The 16,714-nt window shown below is 39.4% G+C and overlaps 2 protein-coding genes across 2 annotated transcripts; both read left to right on the forward strand.

The window, feature by feature from the left end:
• Positions 1 to 3,413: 3,413 nt before the first annotated feature.
• Positions 3,414 to 5,854, forward strand: LOC140930070 (solute carrier family 35 member G1-like). Its single transcript, XM_073379725.1, has 3 exons — positions 3,414 to 4,122; positions 4,597 to 4,839; positions 5,625 to 5,854. Exons 1-3 carry the CDS (start codon positions 3,414 to 3,416, stop codon positions 5,852 to 5,854), a joined length of 1,182 nt encoding a protein of 393 aa, XP_073235826.1.
• A 2,817-nt stretch (positions 5,855 to 8,671) lies between these two features.
• LOC140931330 (abl interactor 1-like) lies at positions 8,672 to 16,516 on the forward strand. The gene is made up of 6 exons (XM_073381117.1): positions 8,672 to 9,023; positions 10,116 to 10,278; positions 10,771 to 11,295; positions 12,068 to 12,097; positions 13,027 to 13,185; positions 13,951 to 16,516. Exons 1-6 carry the CDS (start codon positions 8,685 to 8,687, stop codon positions 14,115 to 14,117), a joined length of 1,383 nt encoding a protein of 460 aa, XP_073237218.1. The 5' UTR covers positions 8,672 to 8,684; the 3' UTR covers positions 14,118 to 16,516.
• Positions 16,517 to 16,714: the final 198 nt, after the last annotated feature.

Consider the following 16,714-nt stretch of genomic DNA (forward strand, 5'->3'; position numbering starts at 1 on the left):
TGTACTTTAAGTTTTACTTTACGACTCATCTTACTTCTCTACCGGTCCATTCGTGACCACAGAATTTTTCACGCTGAATGTTCGAAGAAAAATTCTTCGTATTACGAATAAATGCTTGTGCTTATGATGTGTATATTTTCTGAGCTTATCCTATGCATGTGTGTGAATTAATTTCTATTCGGGAAAGAAAATACGCCCTTGTTTTGCTAATTAAATTGTTTTTAAATCTTGTGTAGTTTAAAAGGGACAAGGAAGGAGATTTCGTTCGTCTATTTTTACTTGCTAACGCTTAATACTTGACAAGGTTAGGAAATGTTCATTATAACCTTTCTTTGTTCTTCACAATTATTTTTGATAAAGAAAACACATCACCAATAAACGGCTTTTCAAAACTATAAGAGATGATAATATTTGTCTACTTTCTGTGTATTTCCTTTGAAAGGAAATCAGTTGATGGACTTGTGGTAGATTGCCTCGCGTAACAAAAACCCCTTACGGCTCCGCTTTCTTCCCTTAAATCTGTAAAGATTATTAGCAATAAATTCCCCTTCTCGTTTAAAAAGAAAAACAAGAAATTCCATTATAATGTTCAATGACTCGTTAAAGTAGTATAGAATCGGTGATCCTCAACTTTGTTGACCCATTTCTTGCCTTTAAGCGTTGTTCTTTCAGGTTCACCTTTTTTTCATTCTCAAGTTATAAAGGAATTTTGTTCCGTTCACCACTTCCTCATTGTTTGTTAACAGGTAGTGATTCTCCCGAACGAACGTTTTCCTCTTCAACTCAAAAACTTTCAATCGAGAGGAACACAGCCTATTCCTTTCAACTTGTTCTTCTTTCGCGAAATATACTAGGTTCACCGCATGGAATAAATCCACATTCAACTTATTAGATGATTCAGAATCATTATTTAATATTTCTGTTGTAGTATGAGTTCATCAATTTAGTTGTTAAATCTTATATTAGTGATATTAAATAAGCAACATTCCCCTCAAGAAAGGGGCGAAGAGTTCTTTTCCTCGTGCAATCCTTAAGTGTCATCGAGACATGACGAAGGCCCCTCTAAGTAAGGAAGCATACACGTTACAGCTAGACAACACCCGGATGTGATGACGTCTTCAGGTAGCTCTAGCTTGGAAGTATGGAAGCACGCACGAGAATTTGAAGAACTGAAACAAGAATGTGAAGAAAAAGAACAAGAACAAGAAGAAAACTCATGATCGTTTTTAATTAAAGAATCATGCGTTTGTTTCTTTTTCTTGTTGAAGAAAATTTAGGATACCGTACAGCCCACTCTCCAGAGATAACTGAGCAAAGATTACTTTTAAATCAAAAGTTTAAAAGACTGGAATACTTAGAATTTCATGCACAACATTTTCAATGTTACAATAGCCGGTTTTAATTAACGATTCCCTCCGTAAAATATACGAAAACATCATTCAAATAGCTACACAAGCCAACTATTGTGTGACTGCTTATGTTTTTCATCACTTTGTGGATTTTCTACCCACTAAGACGTTATCTTTTTTAATTATGTCTGCAAGCCTCCAGGCGAGCACCTCACTAATCCTTGGATGTCTTGTGATTCCTTGGGTGTCCTGTGGCTCTTTAATTGATGCAATCTGGATTTGTGTTTATCAGGGTGATTTTAAGAAAGCATGTCCAGCGTTTTCATCATAAGTTTTTTCGAATTATTTTTTTGTGTGTGACCACAGGTAGCCCAAGCTCGAAATATGACCATCAGCACTGTTGCCTAACGTTCAAAATATAAGGAACTGTATGGGAGAAAAACAATTGTTCCTGTAGCCTACGAATGTACAAGGATTTGAATAAAAATCGGCTAACCTTGCTTAAGTTGTGTGTTCCTTCTTTCCTGTGTGGTTTCTGAGCCGACTTCTGGCCATTTAATGGGTGTTATTGGAACCGGTTTCATAGTACAACCCATAAAACGGCCATAAATCGGCCCATGGATGACACAGGAGAGACGTAACACACAATTTAAGGTGAGCTGTTTATTATTGAAATCCTTTCATTTTTGTACGTTACAGGAACGATAGGTTTTTTCCACATATAAATCCTTAAATTTCGAATATTACGCAACAATGCCGATGCTCATATTTCAACTTGGGCTACCTGTGGTGTGACTGCCTTTCGGCGATAAAGAACCAAATCGCAAAGAACTAGTGATTGTCGGTTGTAGTCCTTTATCCCTCAAATGTTTATTGATCGGTCTGTAGTTAGCAATTGAAATGTGTATGTAAGAGTTCATCTAGCCAGTGTTCACAGTCCCCTATTGTTTGGTAAGATCATCAGGATCGAAAGCGTACCAGTACGGGCGGCCATCTTGGGCTGTCTTGGTTTCATATATAACGAGGGTCTCATTAGAAACCTTTTTTCTGAGTTGCGTGCAAACTGCGTTGCCTTTCGGCTATTCACGATAACACTTTTTGTTAATAGAGTTTGTACTTGAAAAAAGATTTGCTCGCCGTCCTGCCAAAAGGATACGGATAATCTATCTCGATTTGCACGTGCAAAATCAGCTTTTCGAAAATTGGCATACTCGTGGCAAAATTCAGGTTTACATGAAGCACCACCCTACCCTAGGACCAGGTTCTGTAGTGGGGGGAAAAGGCAATAACAATATAACAATATATTTTTAATATTTATAACAATATTTCGGCTGGCCATACCAGCCTTCTTCTACATCTGTAAACCTGAAGAAGGCTGGTATGGCCAGCCGAAATATTGTTATAAAAAAACAATACACGTTGTTTTAAATCAGCTTTGCTGTAGTCTTCGGACTTCTCGTTCTTGTTCTCAACGAATAAGAAAAATAACGGCGAACGAAACGATCTGAGCTGTTGCCTCCCCAGAGTTCCTATCAGCTCGCTTCGCTCGCCGATTTTTTTTTTTCGTCCACGACATTTTCGAATACCAGCGCAATCAGCTAATAGAGTCCTTAAGATCGAGGTTTGGTCATTTTACTGCAAACGACAAACTGCGGTTTGCGGTTAACGGTTTCACGTAAGTAGTAGAGTATGAAGAATTATGCAGTTCGAGAAGTATGTTATCCACCTCGGCCTTCAGCCTCGATAGATAACATCTCCGAGATCCAAGTATTGACCTAAATATTAATTTCAAGTTGTATTCATGTCTATACGTATACACTTGCCAGCCGTTGTAATAGCCTAGTTGAAACTTTGTAAACTGTTTTCTTGCCTAAAAAATGAAATATATTTTGAAAAACGCATTATTTTTTTACAATTAACACAGAATTCAACCCTCTTTATCTCGGTTTTTTATGATTATTCAGTGACGTTGTCTACGTTTGGTGGCTTCCTTAGGCATCTGCTTAATAAAATTGCGCACTTTAAGTTCGATCGGCAAACAACAAAGGACAGAAAGCAAGCGAGATGTGCTCGCCATTTTCGACTGCTTTCTGGCGAAAATCTCTGGAAAACTATCAAAGTATAGGCTCAACACAAAGTGAAACTCACCAAGGAAGCATCCGAGAAGATATCGTCGAATTTTCTTTCGACAAAGATAGCGAAAGCTTTCGAAATTTTACATCCCCAAGAGAAATTCTCAGTGAGACGTGGAGAGATCGCATAGCAGAAAGGTTACCTCTGTGGACCGATGTTGAATCGACTCCAGCCAGAAAAAGAGTTCGCTGTCCGCCATGTTTCAAGTCTAGCCTTGGTCTATTCCTTACAACCGCATCTGGTGTTCTTTTCGCCATCGCTTCTCTGTTTGTCAAGCTCTCAAACACAACTATTCCAGCGTTTGAGATCGTGTTTTTTCGCTTAGTAATTCAAACGCTTCTAGTCCTTCCGGCGGCCGTTTGGGCAAAAGCTGATTTACTTGGCAAGAAAGAACATAGACCTTACCTTATATGCTTTGGCGCGGTGAACTTTGCTTCTATTTCCTGTATCTACGGTTCGTTTACCAAACTTCCTTTAGGAGATGCCACAGTTTGTATCTCTACTACGCCGATTTTTACAGCATTTTTGGCCTATGTTTTCCTGAAAGAATCTTGGCATATTTTTGATGCAGTTGCGACTTTTGTTTGCATCGTTGGAGTGGTACTCATAACCAGGCCTACATTTATATTTGGAACTTCAGGTAAGGAATTCACAGAAAACTGAATCAATGATCTTTAAAAACAAAACTCACGGCCGGCTAAGTTTTGTAAATTAAGTTAGTATGATTTTATTGCATTTTTTAAATGTTGGCATTAGGGAAACTTTATTTTACGAGGGACTAAATTCCTAATTAATTCAAAAAAACAACAAGTTTGCAACTAAGCTGACGAAAACACATTTTTATATTTTGCGTTTCACTCTCCTACCGACGCAACGTCGCAGTTTCCTTTTTCTTCTGTAATCTTAAGCCGGCCTGAAAGATGCTCACTCCTTTTCCTAGCCAAATTTCCATTGAATGTCTCGAAATCACTAGTATTAATATTTGTTTCTCCTTAATCAGAACGTTTTTTGGGGAGATTGCAACAGGCTAAAGAACTTTTTAATTCTATTTTTTTTTCTTTGCAATAAGTAACTAAGTAACCACTTCTTCGAAATCCCTCTTCCACGATTTTAGCTAAACCAAGTCATGTGACCGAGACTGCTCATTTGATTGGCTATGGTATTGCGATGTCAGGAGCCGTGGTCCAATCACTGACGTTCATCATGGTCCGTCGCGTGGCAGGCTCAGTCAGTTTCTACACCAATGTTTTTTACTTTGGTTGGTGTAGCGCGCTGCTTTCTGGGATGGCCATGTTGGCATTTCAAAAACCTGTTATTCCGGGATGCGGGGCAACAAGATGGTTTCTTATTGGTGTTGGTAAGAAATACATAATCAGTGGGCTTACGCAACAGGACGGCAGAAAGAAAGGGACGCAAAACGTTTGTGTATGAAACAAACGTGACAGGGCTATTACTTGCGTGTTTTGTTGCGATCTTCACTTAACATTACTGTGTTTTGGTCCTCTACAAAAAGATCTGTGTGAAGCAATTGAAAGTGAAGTTTGGCGGATTTTTTTTTTCAATCGTAATTATGATCACGCTTGTCTCACACCGTTAATTTGCCTTCTTCTTTCATCTTCCGCCCCATTGCGTAAGCTCACTTAAATATGAATCGAAAGTCGATCGCTTTCTTTATTTCTGAACATAGACTTTCGTTGTCAGTTTTTATTAGAGTCAAGTTGTACTTGCCCAATAATCGAACTCGAAAGGCTCGCAAATGATCAAAAACGGTGAAGCGTTTTCATTCACGAGATTTCTGAATTACTTCTAAAATGTATGAGCGCGAGAGGTGTTTTTTTTATAGGTTTACACGCAAAGCCTCGTTCACACGAAAAGCGTTTTGGATAACTCACCCCTAACTTATGATAAATTTGTTCACTGTAGAGCACCCTTAAATCAACCTTGGGAACAAAAACGTTAAAAACTGGCGGTGCCGTGCCAGGAGTGGAAACAAAAAAACTTAATTATTAATAAAACCACTGCAGATCTACGTCTTGTTTAAAAAATCTGACCGTGAAAACTCTTTCACTATTAAAATATGGAAGTGTCTTTCGCGATCATTTTATAAATGGCGTTTCGCTCATTCGTTCTGTTTTCTTGCAGCTCTGTGCGGTGTGTTTGGAAGCTTGTGTTTGAACCGCGGTCTACAACTTGAAAAAGCAGCTCCAGCTGCACTAATGCGCAATGTGGATATTCTATTGGCCTTTGTGTTTGATTACGCCATATTTGGTCAACAGCCCCGAGTCCTGACTCTGCTGGGGGGATTATTGGTGATGTTGTCAACAGGTGGAGTGGCACTGGCCAAATGGTGGCGGTCACGTGACAGTCTGTAAAGACTCACGTCGAATACTTTTGTTCTTGGGCATCGAGGCCTAATCAAAAATAAAACACAAACAGCGTTGATAAAAGTTTTGAGCTTTCGCATTTTTTCGTATGCTAGTCAAGATACACTTTCAAAAGTGATCAAAAGTGATTTGCACTACTAGTACGGAACGTCAAGTATATATGAAAATGCGAAACTTCACAATGTTTATCACCGCTGTCTGTGTATAATTTTCGATGTAGTTGTTTCATGTGATCCGTATAGCCGTACTTACTGCGGTAGCCCTTTTAAAAACCCGTTTTCTTATTTTAGACATTGATAGAGCGGTTTTCACTTGACTGCCGTAAAACCAAAACCAAAGTAAATACACTAGCCAACCAAAGGGCGTAGTAAAACCAAAACCAAAACCAAAACCAATCCCTTTCGACAGTCAAGTGAAAACCGCTCTAACAAGACAGCGAAGACAAAAGCCACTTGAAATTTCCCATGAACCGGGTTTTCCCAAAATACTCAAGTCGCTTTTTTCTTTGTTCCCTTGATAATAATGTTTGATTTTGTATTGGATAAAACAGCAGGATCTAGATGTCGTCATCTTAAATAAAAAGCTTCAACCTTTCTTTTTTTTGCTTACAAAAGAGAATTATCGACTGTTCAACTCCTCTTCTCGGCGTTAGAATCGTGACTGATGACCGGCTAGTGCCTCGTGGTATACATGGGTGGTACCAAGAGCCATAATGGTCCCATTATGGATCTTGGTGGTATAAATAGACCTGACGAACCTAATAAAATTAATGACGTGTACTTTTTCTTATTCTATTATTTTTTGTTTGCTCTTTTTTTTATCTCGGATGTGTAAAGTTCATATCCCTTTTGAAGCGAAAATTTTGTGTGAAAATTAGTTTTCAGCTGCTTTAATGCATCGTGAAAGTAAAATGTCCGTAGGATCGATAGCTTTTAGGTTGAATTTTAGTGACGTCATGTGAAAACCAACAATCGTTCTTGCCGAAAATATTAGTTTACTGTTGTTTTTCCAAGATTTTTCCAAGTCTACCAAAGATCCCGAACTCCTAACTCGCAGGAACCTCGTCATTCTGTCATTCTGTCAATGTTTTACCCAAATTTATGACGATTTGTATGGAGACGCCGTGCTGGTCCTCACCTGAGTGAGCTCCAACATGGCGGACGGAAACCAACAGAAACATCTGTTACCCAGTTTTGCTACAAAAGCGTGAATTTATTCTTCGAGAAACTCATAAACATTAACTTTTTCTAATACATGAACTGTTTAGATAGCAAAATTTCCTGAAATAAGTCATTTTTTAACCTACATGACAGGGAGTCTCCTGGCCGTCATGTAAATGCTGAGTCACGCAAACGCTTAGAAATTCAAGCGTACTTTATCATACCCTGGGTGCCAGGGGCCTACGGTTTCGGTCAAGTCTTAAAAAGTGACCCTCGTGAAAAGGTACCAGAGGTTTTTTCTCGCGGCTTCGCCGCTCATGTCTTCGGCCTTCGGCCGAACGAGTGTCGGCCTACGGCCGAAGAAACGAAGCTCTAGATCTTGCCACGTCTTAAGAATATCAAGGAAGCAAAATCCTGTTGAGTCTAACTATGTCCTTATGGGAAAAGTTTTAGAGTCGGTCACCCACCACCCCTATCTAGGCGTAGAATTGTCCAGAAACCTCGATTGGGGCCAGCATGTAAATAACAAAGTCATGAAGGCGAAACCTGAGCAATTGTTCCGAGGGAGTGAAAGAGGCAGCCTACAAAGTCATTGTGAGGCATCACGTGGAATACGCAAGCTCAGTTTGGGACCCACACTTAAAAAACCACGTCAAACAAATAGAGGGAGTACAAGGAAGAGCCGCACGCTTCGTTAAAAACTGTTACACGAGGGAACCAGGAACAGTTACAAACCTCTTGAACGAATTAAACTGGATACCCCCGAAGGAACGAAGAACAATCTCGCAGTTAACCTTGTTCCACAAAGCAATTCATGGTGATGGCGGCCTGGCCTTCCCAGACTATGTTACGAAGCGCAGAAGACATTTAAGGAACTCTAGCCAAAACAAGTTTATTGAACTGCTGCCAAATACTGAGACTTATAAGAATAGTTATTTTTGTAGAACTGTCAAGGACTGGAATGCGTTGCCAAGCGAAATTGTTAACATCAAGTCCGCAGATCGTTTCAAAAAAGTCTTATTTGAGTATTTTAGTCAATGATGAATTTTAATATTGCATAATGATTGATGCTGTGAAATTAATTATTTTAATTACTATTATTATTTTTTTTCATCCATTTTATCTTTTATAGAAATTTTTTTTTCTAACGTCATTACTTTTAATTTTATTCATTTTATTTAGGCGTCTTGCGTGATGGTAACCCCGTTGCAGGACTATAAATTTTTGAATAAAGGTTGAATAAAGGTTGAATAAAGGTTGAATGATGGTGTTTAAAAGGGAAAGGGGTGGGACCTCGGAGCGGAGCCCCCCTGTTGCTGGTTTTCACATGACGTCACTAAAATTCAAACTACAAACTATCGATCCTACTGAGATTTTAGACATTTTACTTTCATGGTGTATTAGTGCAGCTGAAAACTATTTTCAAACAAATTTTCCCTTCAAAAGGGTTCTTGGTTTTGTAATATAGTACGCTTGAATTTCTGAGCTTTTGCGTGACGCAGCATTTACATGACAGCCGAGAGAGCAGTCAGATATCGGAAAGTGACGGAAATGGAGAGCGGAGGGCAAAAATTGCTGAACTATCGCCTATATCGCCTTTAGAGGCACGCCCTTCTCAGATATTTACCCATCAACCAATGCAACCTCATCCCTTCAATATGGCGGATGTTGACAGCTTACTACTCTCGTTGATCGAGAAAGAAATACCAGAAGGTCGCCAGGCTTTGAGAGATGGGCACGAAAACCTGGCTAAAGTGGCAGCTTACTGCGAGCAGAAGTACATAGAAACGAATAATCGATATAAATCGGGCTCTGATCGTGGACAAGCGCTAAAAGAGACCAGTGCTGTCCTGACCGAGACGAAACAGTTTGCGACACAATCTTTGGCTAGTGTTGCTTATCAGATAAATACCTTGGCTCTGAACATGTTGAGTCTGTTAGATCAACAAGTCTTGAAAATGCAGGATATGGAATCAAGGATAAATCACATCGCCGAGGTACGTTTGCCACGTTGATAGAAAGGTTTTATACTTAAACCTTAAAAGCTGGCTAGGTCTGGGTACAGTATTGTCGCTTTGATTTGGAGCTAAATATCTATCCGTAGTGAACCAAGTTGTATATTTATAAGTTTTCACGAACGATATCAAGGGTAAAACTGAAAAGCGATTCTCTAAAAAAAAAGATTAAGAAGCATTTGTGTCCAAGGAAACAGAGTTTGGAGGTGGTATTTGGCAATTTTCCCGATCCCTTACGCAGTGTCTTCCGTCCGGAAATTCTTTTCTCATTTGTACCTACCTCAAATTGAATTTATTTTTATTTTATAAAGAGATCAGAATAATTTATCCTCATTTTATAAAGAAAAAAGCTCTTATTTGCACTCTTCAAAATATGTGTGCTCAGTGATTTGAATGGATGACGTTTTGCATTCTATCCAGTTCACAGACGTTCTATTTTATTATTTAATAGAGATAATCAAATGTGTGCATGAACAATTTTAGGGACCAAAATTTAATTTTTGGAACATTCACTATCTGACTGAGTGGCAATCAGACTGTACTTGCACAGATATGTTTTCACTCACAAAATACCCACTTGCTTCGGCCATCTAGTTAAACCAAATTAAATTAAGTAAAGGAGACGACTATGCTGCTGTTATTGTTATTTTTTACTGGTGTTTACTGAAAGTACACCATCATTTGACGATCATTTGCCAAGGCTGCTCTACTTTCCATATTGTAACTTATCCTTTAAGATCTATAGCACCCATTAACATCAAGGGAAGCTGTTGTTTGTGTAGTCATTGCAAGTTTCTTGGTTTTATTAAATCTGATCCACAGTGAACTACTAATAGTTTGCTTGAGGGATTTCTTGCTCTCAATCAGCCTGCCCTCAGTTGTTATCCATTGGACAGCAGTATCCACCATATTAGTCACTATCCGGTGGATCACTGTCATTTGTGTTATCCACGGGAAAGAGATATGTCCAGTAGATAGCATTATCCACCTTTAAATATTGTTTTCCGCTGCACATTTAAAAAACATCACCATTTTTATGCTATAAGTTCATCATCATTCTTATTTGTTTATTAGACTGTTGATATCCACAAGGAAAAAGTGGCACGGAGAGAAATTGGTGTCTTGGCTTCTAGTAAAATGACAGGACGAACACATAGGATCATAGCTCCAGCTGAGCAGGAAAAAGCTATGCGATATGCTCGAAGGACCACAGACTACTCTATCCTGGATAACATAGGTATAATAATGTTAAAAACCATCATTCCAAAGCAATTCTCTCTCTGTATGTTAAAAGTTATTCCTTGCAGGAAAGGAGGCAGCGTGACCAAGTGGTCAGCATGTTGGACTTACAATCTGGCGGTTCCGGGTGTGGTTGCAGGTCTGGTGGTCCTGAGTCCCTCTGGATTTGTTCTCATTTTTATGAATGGGATTCCCTGTTTAAATAAAGATGATTGATTGATTGAAGAATTTTTGGAATTTCTGGTTAGATCAAAGTTTAGAAATAATTCACAATGACATCATGCTGTCATGTTATATGTTAGTAGGTAGAGGGATTGAGGGCGAGAATTGCATTGTTGAAATGGTTACAGTTAATAGTAATGCCATTAAGAATGGCGGGAACTACACTCCTGAAATGGTACCCATTTTCTCTTGTTGATAAAAAATGATGTTCAAGTGAAAAAAGTTTGATATTCACTGCCTGTGTTGTATTTTTTCTCTTATCTTTTAGGTCATGGTGTAAAGACAACTGAGTCTCAAGTGACACGACGCAAGAGCTCCAGAAAGTTAAAACCACAGCCACAAGATACTCAAGCAGCTAAGGGCAGCATGCGGCAACAGTTCTACAAGCGTCCAGCTATAAACACAAAACCTCCACCCCCTCCAGTACCACCCCCAATGCCCCCATCTGTACCGCCTGGAACAATCGTTGAAGCTGAACAACCCCCACCATACCCCACTATACCTACCACCCCTCCCCCTCCGGAACCTCCATTCTCTTCGGGTAATGATGCCATGGTTGCACCCCCACCCCCACCACCACCACCACCACCACCCTCTGCAGGTCCATTTGTTCCATCACCTTCTGATATTCCCGCTCCTCCCCCACCCCCTGGGCCTCCAAACCCTCCCCACCCCCCACCCCTTGGAGGAGCATTGTTGTCCCCACCCCCACCCCTTGGAGGAGCATTGTTGTCCCCACCCCCACCTCCTCCTTTGCCAGGTGCAGATGGTGAACCTAACCTAAACTCACCAGGTGAGGCATTTTGTTTTATTTGCTGGTTTTCATTTGCTTCGCAACAGCATCCTTCATCATTTACTGCGATGATAATCTTTGCATATCTTAATTGTATGGTTTAACCTTGAATATCAACTTTTATTGACACAGTAACCCTTACATTAGCCTGCATTTCAGACAGAATTTATCATAGTGGGTAGTGTTTGCAAATTAATGCACAAACTGTTGTTCTGGACCTCAGAAAAACTGCCAGACTTTGAATGGTTGCCTGTGATTGTTCTTTCATGAACGTATCGTGTTATTCTGAAGAAACAGGAATAAATAGAAGCAGCAGTGATACCCTCCGGAAGGATAAACCAATCACAAGGGATGTTCCCATGCTTTGTGATTGGTTTAGTTCTTCCACTTCTGCCTGCCACTCCAACGACCTAGTTTTCACTTGATCATAAACAGCAAAGCTGTAAGCAAAATCAGAAGAATCAGAACGCTGTTTTCAGTAGATCATAGAGTTCTACGCTTCTGATAACAATTCTGACTCCAACTCCGACTCCATCACTAGTGAAAACTAGCCTTTACTGAAGCTATCTTGTGGCAGTAGTACTTTATTTGACAATAACTTCATATAGAAATCTGAAGACTACATTAATTTGTGAACAAGTTCTCCTCAAAGTTCTTCAAGAAACGTCTGGAAAACAGTGCAGCTTTAAGTTAATGTAATGCCTATACTACGTACTAAATATGTCTGAGAGACTAAACCCATTGTATACAATTTTTTTTTTTTCTACTTTAGATCCCACTGATACTTATGAATCTGTTGTCGGTAAGAAAAATATGTTTAATTCATGTTGAATCATCTGGAAATTACATAATTGAGGGGGGTATCTAGTGGCCTTAAGTGACTTTTAATAAAATGCTAGATTCTCCTTTTAAATATTTTATTACAATGTGTTTGTTTGTGAAACAGAAGGAGAATTTGACATAACATTGAGTGTCACACGGGGCCTTATTCAACACACACTTTCAATATTATTGTGTATTATGTTTCATGTACAGTATAGAGAAATTGGGAATTTTGCTAAGGTCGCTTTAAATTTTCGGAAAAGGGAGAGTTTATTTTTTAAATGGGTTTAGGTTTAGGTTCTGGGGGGGGGGGGGGGTGGGGTTGACTCTTCAAGGTCTTAAACAAAAGGTCTGAACTTGGCCCATGGCTTTTTTTTTTTACTTTTCCTTGTTTGACAAGTGTCCCCCATATCAATACCAAGCTTCTTTGTTTGAGTGATATCCAAAAGCCAACCAAGGACATCCCTTTTCTCCTACGTTCAAAATTTAAGTAAGCCTTGGATACTCTTTTATTTGGCAGGGTGCACGTACAACCCAGTCATTCCCACTGACTTTAGAACTGTTCCAATGACTCCCTACAAATCCTTCTAAAATTGATTTGCTTGGACCTTAATGTTCACAACCCTGGCGCATTATAGAAGGATTTATTTGTAGAAGGAGTCATCGAGGCACAACCGTGCTTATGTTTCCTTTCTGGATGTGCAGGGGCGGATCCAGGATTTTTTTTAGGAGGGGGTGCACTCGTCTCTTGCTCTACTTCAACACCAATAAACCACATTTTCCAGAGTTGTTGAAACCTCTTTGAGACTATATTTTACAGAAGAATAATTCAAGTTTTGCCTAACACTATTAACAATACTAGGGTCTGGTTCAATTTAAGAGTATACATCTTTTTTTCTGTGGTTTTAGATGCTTTGAGTCCATTTCCCCCACCCCCTCCTGCTGCGGAAGATTTTTACCAGTCGCCATCATCACTTCCGATGCCAGCACCACCTGAAGACGTGTACCAGACTCCTCCTCCGCCTACAGATACACAGCCCTGGACACCTAAAGACTATATTGAAAAGGGTAGGTTCCAATACATTGAAACTTTTATTGGAAAGGTGGGTTTTGGATACCTTGAAACTATATGGGAAAGATGGGGTTTGGATACCTTGAAACAGTATTGGAAAAGCAGGGTTTGGATACCTTGGAAAAATATTGGAAAGGTGGGGTTGGGATAACTTGAAACTATATTGGAAAGGGGGGGGGTGGATGTCTTTAAGCAATTATGGAAAGGCAGGGTTTGGATACCTTGAAACAATAATGGAAAGGCAAGGTTTGGATGCCTCGAAACTATATTGGAAAGGGGGGTTTGGATATCTTGAAACAATATTGGAAAGGAGGGGTTTGGATACCTTGAAACAATATTGGAAGGGTGGTGTTTGGGTACCTTGGAACTATATTGTAAAGGCAAGGTTTGGATACCTTGAAACAATATTGGAAAGGTGGGGTTTGGATACCTTGCAACAATATTGGAGAGGAGGGGTTTGGATACCTCCAGAGCTTAAAGATAACTTAAATTCCAGCTTGTCCTTTGGACAAGCAGCTCCTATGGTTTGCTTGTCTGAGTCCATTGCTTGCTTGCTTGCTTGCTTGCTTGCTTGCTTGCCTGAGGCAGTGATTAAGTTATGAGCACGTGATTTACATGCCCATATGTGTTTTTGTGATTTTGTTGCTGTTTCAAGTTGCTGCATCATGTCCTTGTACCTTGATGTCTCCCGGCCATTAACCTGCAAAAGATACTTTGATGCTTAGATGATGGAAAATGACGAACTGTTTGCTTTCTTTCAGTGATTTCGCTGTATAGTTATGAACAGCAAAGAGATGATGAGCTTACCTTCTCAGAAGGAGTCATTATATACGTTGTCAAGAAGAACGATGACGGCTGGTTTGAGGGAGTCACAGAGGGAGGAAAAACTGGTCTCTTTCCTGGAAACTACGTGGAAGTTTGCCTTTAATATGAAACAATTACCACATGTATTTTTCTAATAACAAGAAGGGTTATTATAGAAAAACTTAGATTTGAGATGACTAAGTAAACATAGGTCTTTTTGTTTTCAGGTAGAGTTATTAGGTTTCATTGGTCATCGAAACTAAGTTGTTGAGAGCGAATTTTAGACAATTATTGGATCAGATTTTTGTGTATCCAGAATAATCAAGGTCGAGGTAAGTGTTATTAGCCGAGGCTGATAACACTTACCAAACCTTGACTATTCCAGGTATCACAAAAACCGATTTGTTATACATTGTTTTGAAGAAAATAAGGACAAAGAGAGCATCACAGGGGATACAGTTTGACATTGCTTTGGAAATCACGCATTGTGCGTACAACCTACAGATTAGTCAGTAATCTCGCTGCTAGCAGATAACTATCTGTAGGCTGCAATGATTTCCAAACTAACTGTAGGATCTAAGCCAATGAGAAGACAGATAGTGTGTACAATGTATAATATAACTCGATATACTGGTGTGCCTGGAGTGAAGTTGCTTTTACCATGATTGTGGACGAAGGAAAAGTATGCGAAATGGATGGATGATTAACTTAAACTCAACTTGTAGAGTTTAATTTGCAAGTTCCAGTGATTGATTGAGGCACGGTTAGCGGAGGAGACTTTTTATGAAAGCCCGAAAAAAATCAAGCACAGAAACAACTTTGCTGCAGTTCCTAGACCGTTAACAGTCTTTTGTTTTTTAGTACACACACTGTGACCGCATAAATGAATGAGTCAGTTAGGTCCGAATAGTCACAATGCTTTTCAGTGTTATCCATGGTCATGTCGGAAAAGCGAATAAAACCTATAGCAGATTCATAAGAAATGTCTGAGGGGAAAAATATGTGTTTGTAAATATCCATCTCATGTAAACTGTTGTTATAACGTCTGGTCCTCTTTCATTTACAAAGATGCTAGGTATTCCCAAATGAAAATCGGTAGCTGATTTTTAAAACTTGAATTGGAAAGTATTGGAAACCCTAACAGTGTGAAGAAACACGTGGTGAAATATATTTAAAATAATAGTTATATATTGTTCTTACGGTATCTTGGTTAGTAGCACCATGTATATTTGGAAATCAAATTACAGTTAATTTAGGAATTTTTAAATGCTTCGTTTTTCTTTTGGAGCTTTTTTGTCATTATTTTCTAGTAATTTGTAGTAGTGTAGAGACGCGAGCAGCTTTTTCTTGCGGTTGTTTCCCCCTTTATTTGGCGAAGAACACTTTTTAACTAGCAAATGTTTAAGCTTTAAAAGAACGCTATAAACATACGACTTTTTTGGCGACGATATGCCACCATTATCAGATGCAAATGAACAGAAAAATATATAGAAACAAAGATGTGAAAACAAAGCGTTACATGGAAAATGTGAAGAGCAAAAACGAAATGAAATAACGAAGTGAACGTTTTTGCTGAAAACGAGCAACAAAAACTAAATACTTAGTCGATGAAAGGACAAACCAAAACCGCTGGGAAAGACTGTAGTTTTGCATTCGTTTTTATTGATATTTCCCTTAGCTGTCTTGGATACTTTTTGATGTCTATTTTGTACTGACTTGTTGTTTCGCTCATTGCTAATGTACTATAGGCCGCACTAAGGCAGTGTCTACGCTACACCAGATATCGTTACGTACGTACCGACATGAAAAGCTCTCCAGTAAGAACGGTAACGGTACAGAACTGGAACAAATCGTTCACACACATGGAACATCGTGCCTGATCGGTTGGGCGAGAGGGTTAAATCTCAATCGTCACCCCTGAATATTTACTTCCGTATCAGTTGTCTCCAATGCTCGCTTCTACTTACTCATTTACTTCTGCTGGGTTCCGAAAACCTGTTCACACTGCGAGGAGGAGTGGCAGAAATCTGTCCTGTGACGATCGACTTTCAAAATCTCCATTCTTATATGTGAACAGAAGCCCTATCAAGTATGGTTTTCTTTTCTGCGCAAGCGCTATCCGGTAGAGTGTGAACCATTCTCGTCCCCAGAGCCCGTCGTTTCTTGGTCACAACAAATTAAGCCGAGTGGCACTGGGGACGAGAATGAGTGTGAACATAACCTTGCTCCAGAACAGGCGTTATTTGTCCCTTTTTTTTCAGGGGAGCGAGGGCAAGCTCGAGGCGATCGTGGAGCGATCCACGCCCGCATCGCGCTTTCTTTTTTCGCCTGAAAACCCCCCCAAAATAATGCTTGTTCTGTATGCTACTGAACACGTAGCTCATAGTAAAAACGTGAGGTGCTTATGGTAGTGTTTCACTGTTAGATTCGTATTATAATACGAAATGAATCATAGCGTGTATATAGCATTAATACATGAATATCTTCAGATCATTATAAAGAATTGTCTTTGATAGTGTTTAAGCCTTGTCTCGTTAATCTTTTTCGGTTTTGTCGCATGGCTGATTCCGTGAAAAATCAGTGCCTGTTTTAGTTACACTGGAACAGACATACCCTTACTATTAAATTTGGTGATCTCAATTACGTTCCAACAACTCCACACAGACACGAACATCTATTACGGACAGTCTGTTCTACTGGTCCCAAGAAAGCAAACCTTCT

This window comes from Porites lutea, chromosome 3, assembly GCF_958299795.1.
Source record: "Porites lutea chromosome 3, jaPorLute2.1, whole genome shotgun sequence".
In the NCBI taxonomy this organism is placed as follows: domain Eukaryota; kingdom Metazoa; phylum Cnidaria; class Anthozoa; order Scleractinia; family Poritidae; genus Porites; species Porites lutea.

Excerpts from the sequence above, each read along its gene's own strand:
- LOC140930070 (XM_073379725.1), top strand. The coding sequence starts at position 3,414 with ATGTGCTCGCCATTTTCGACTGCTTTCTGGCGAAAATCTCTGGAAAAC. Across the intron at positions 4,123-4,596 it reads ATTTATATTTGGAACTTCAG|CTAAACCAAGTCATGTGACC; the intron begins GTAAGGAATTCA and ends CCACGATTTTAG. Across the intron at positions 4,840-5,624 it reads ATGGTTTCTTATTGGTGTTG|CTCTGTGCGGTGTGTTTGGA; the intron begins GTAAGAAATACA and ends GTTTTCTTGCAG.
- LOC140931330 (XM_073381117.1), top strand. The coding sequence starts at position 8,685 with ATGGCGGATGTTGACAGCTTACTACTCTCGTTGATCGAGAAAGAAATA. Across the intron at positions 12,098-13,026 it reads TACTTATGAATCTGTTGTCG|ATGCTTTGAGTCCATTTCCC; the intron begins GTAAGAAAAATA and ends CTGTGGTTTTAG. Across the intron at positions 13,186-13,950 it reads TAAAGACTATATTGAAAAGG|TGATTTCGCTGTATAGTTAT; the intron begins GTAGGTTCCAAT and ends GCTTTCTTTCAG.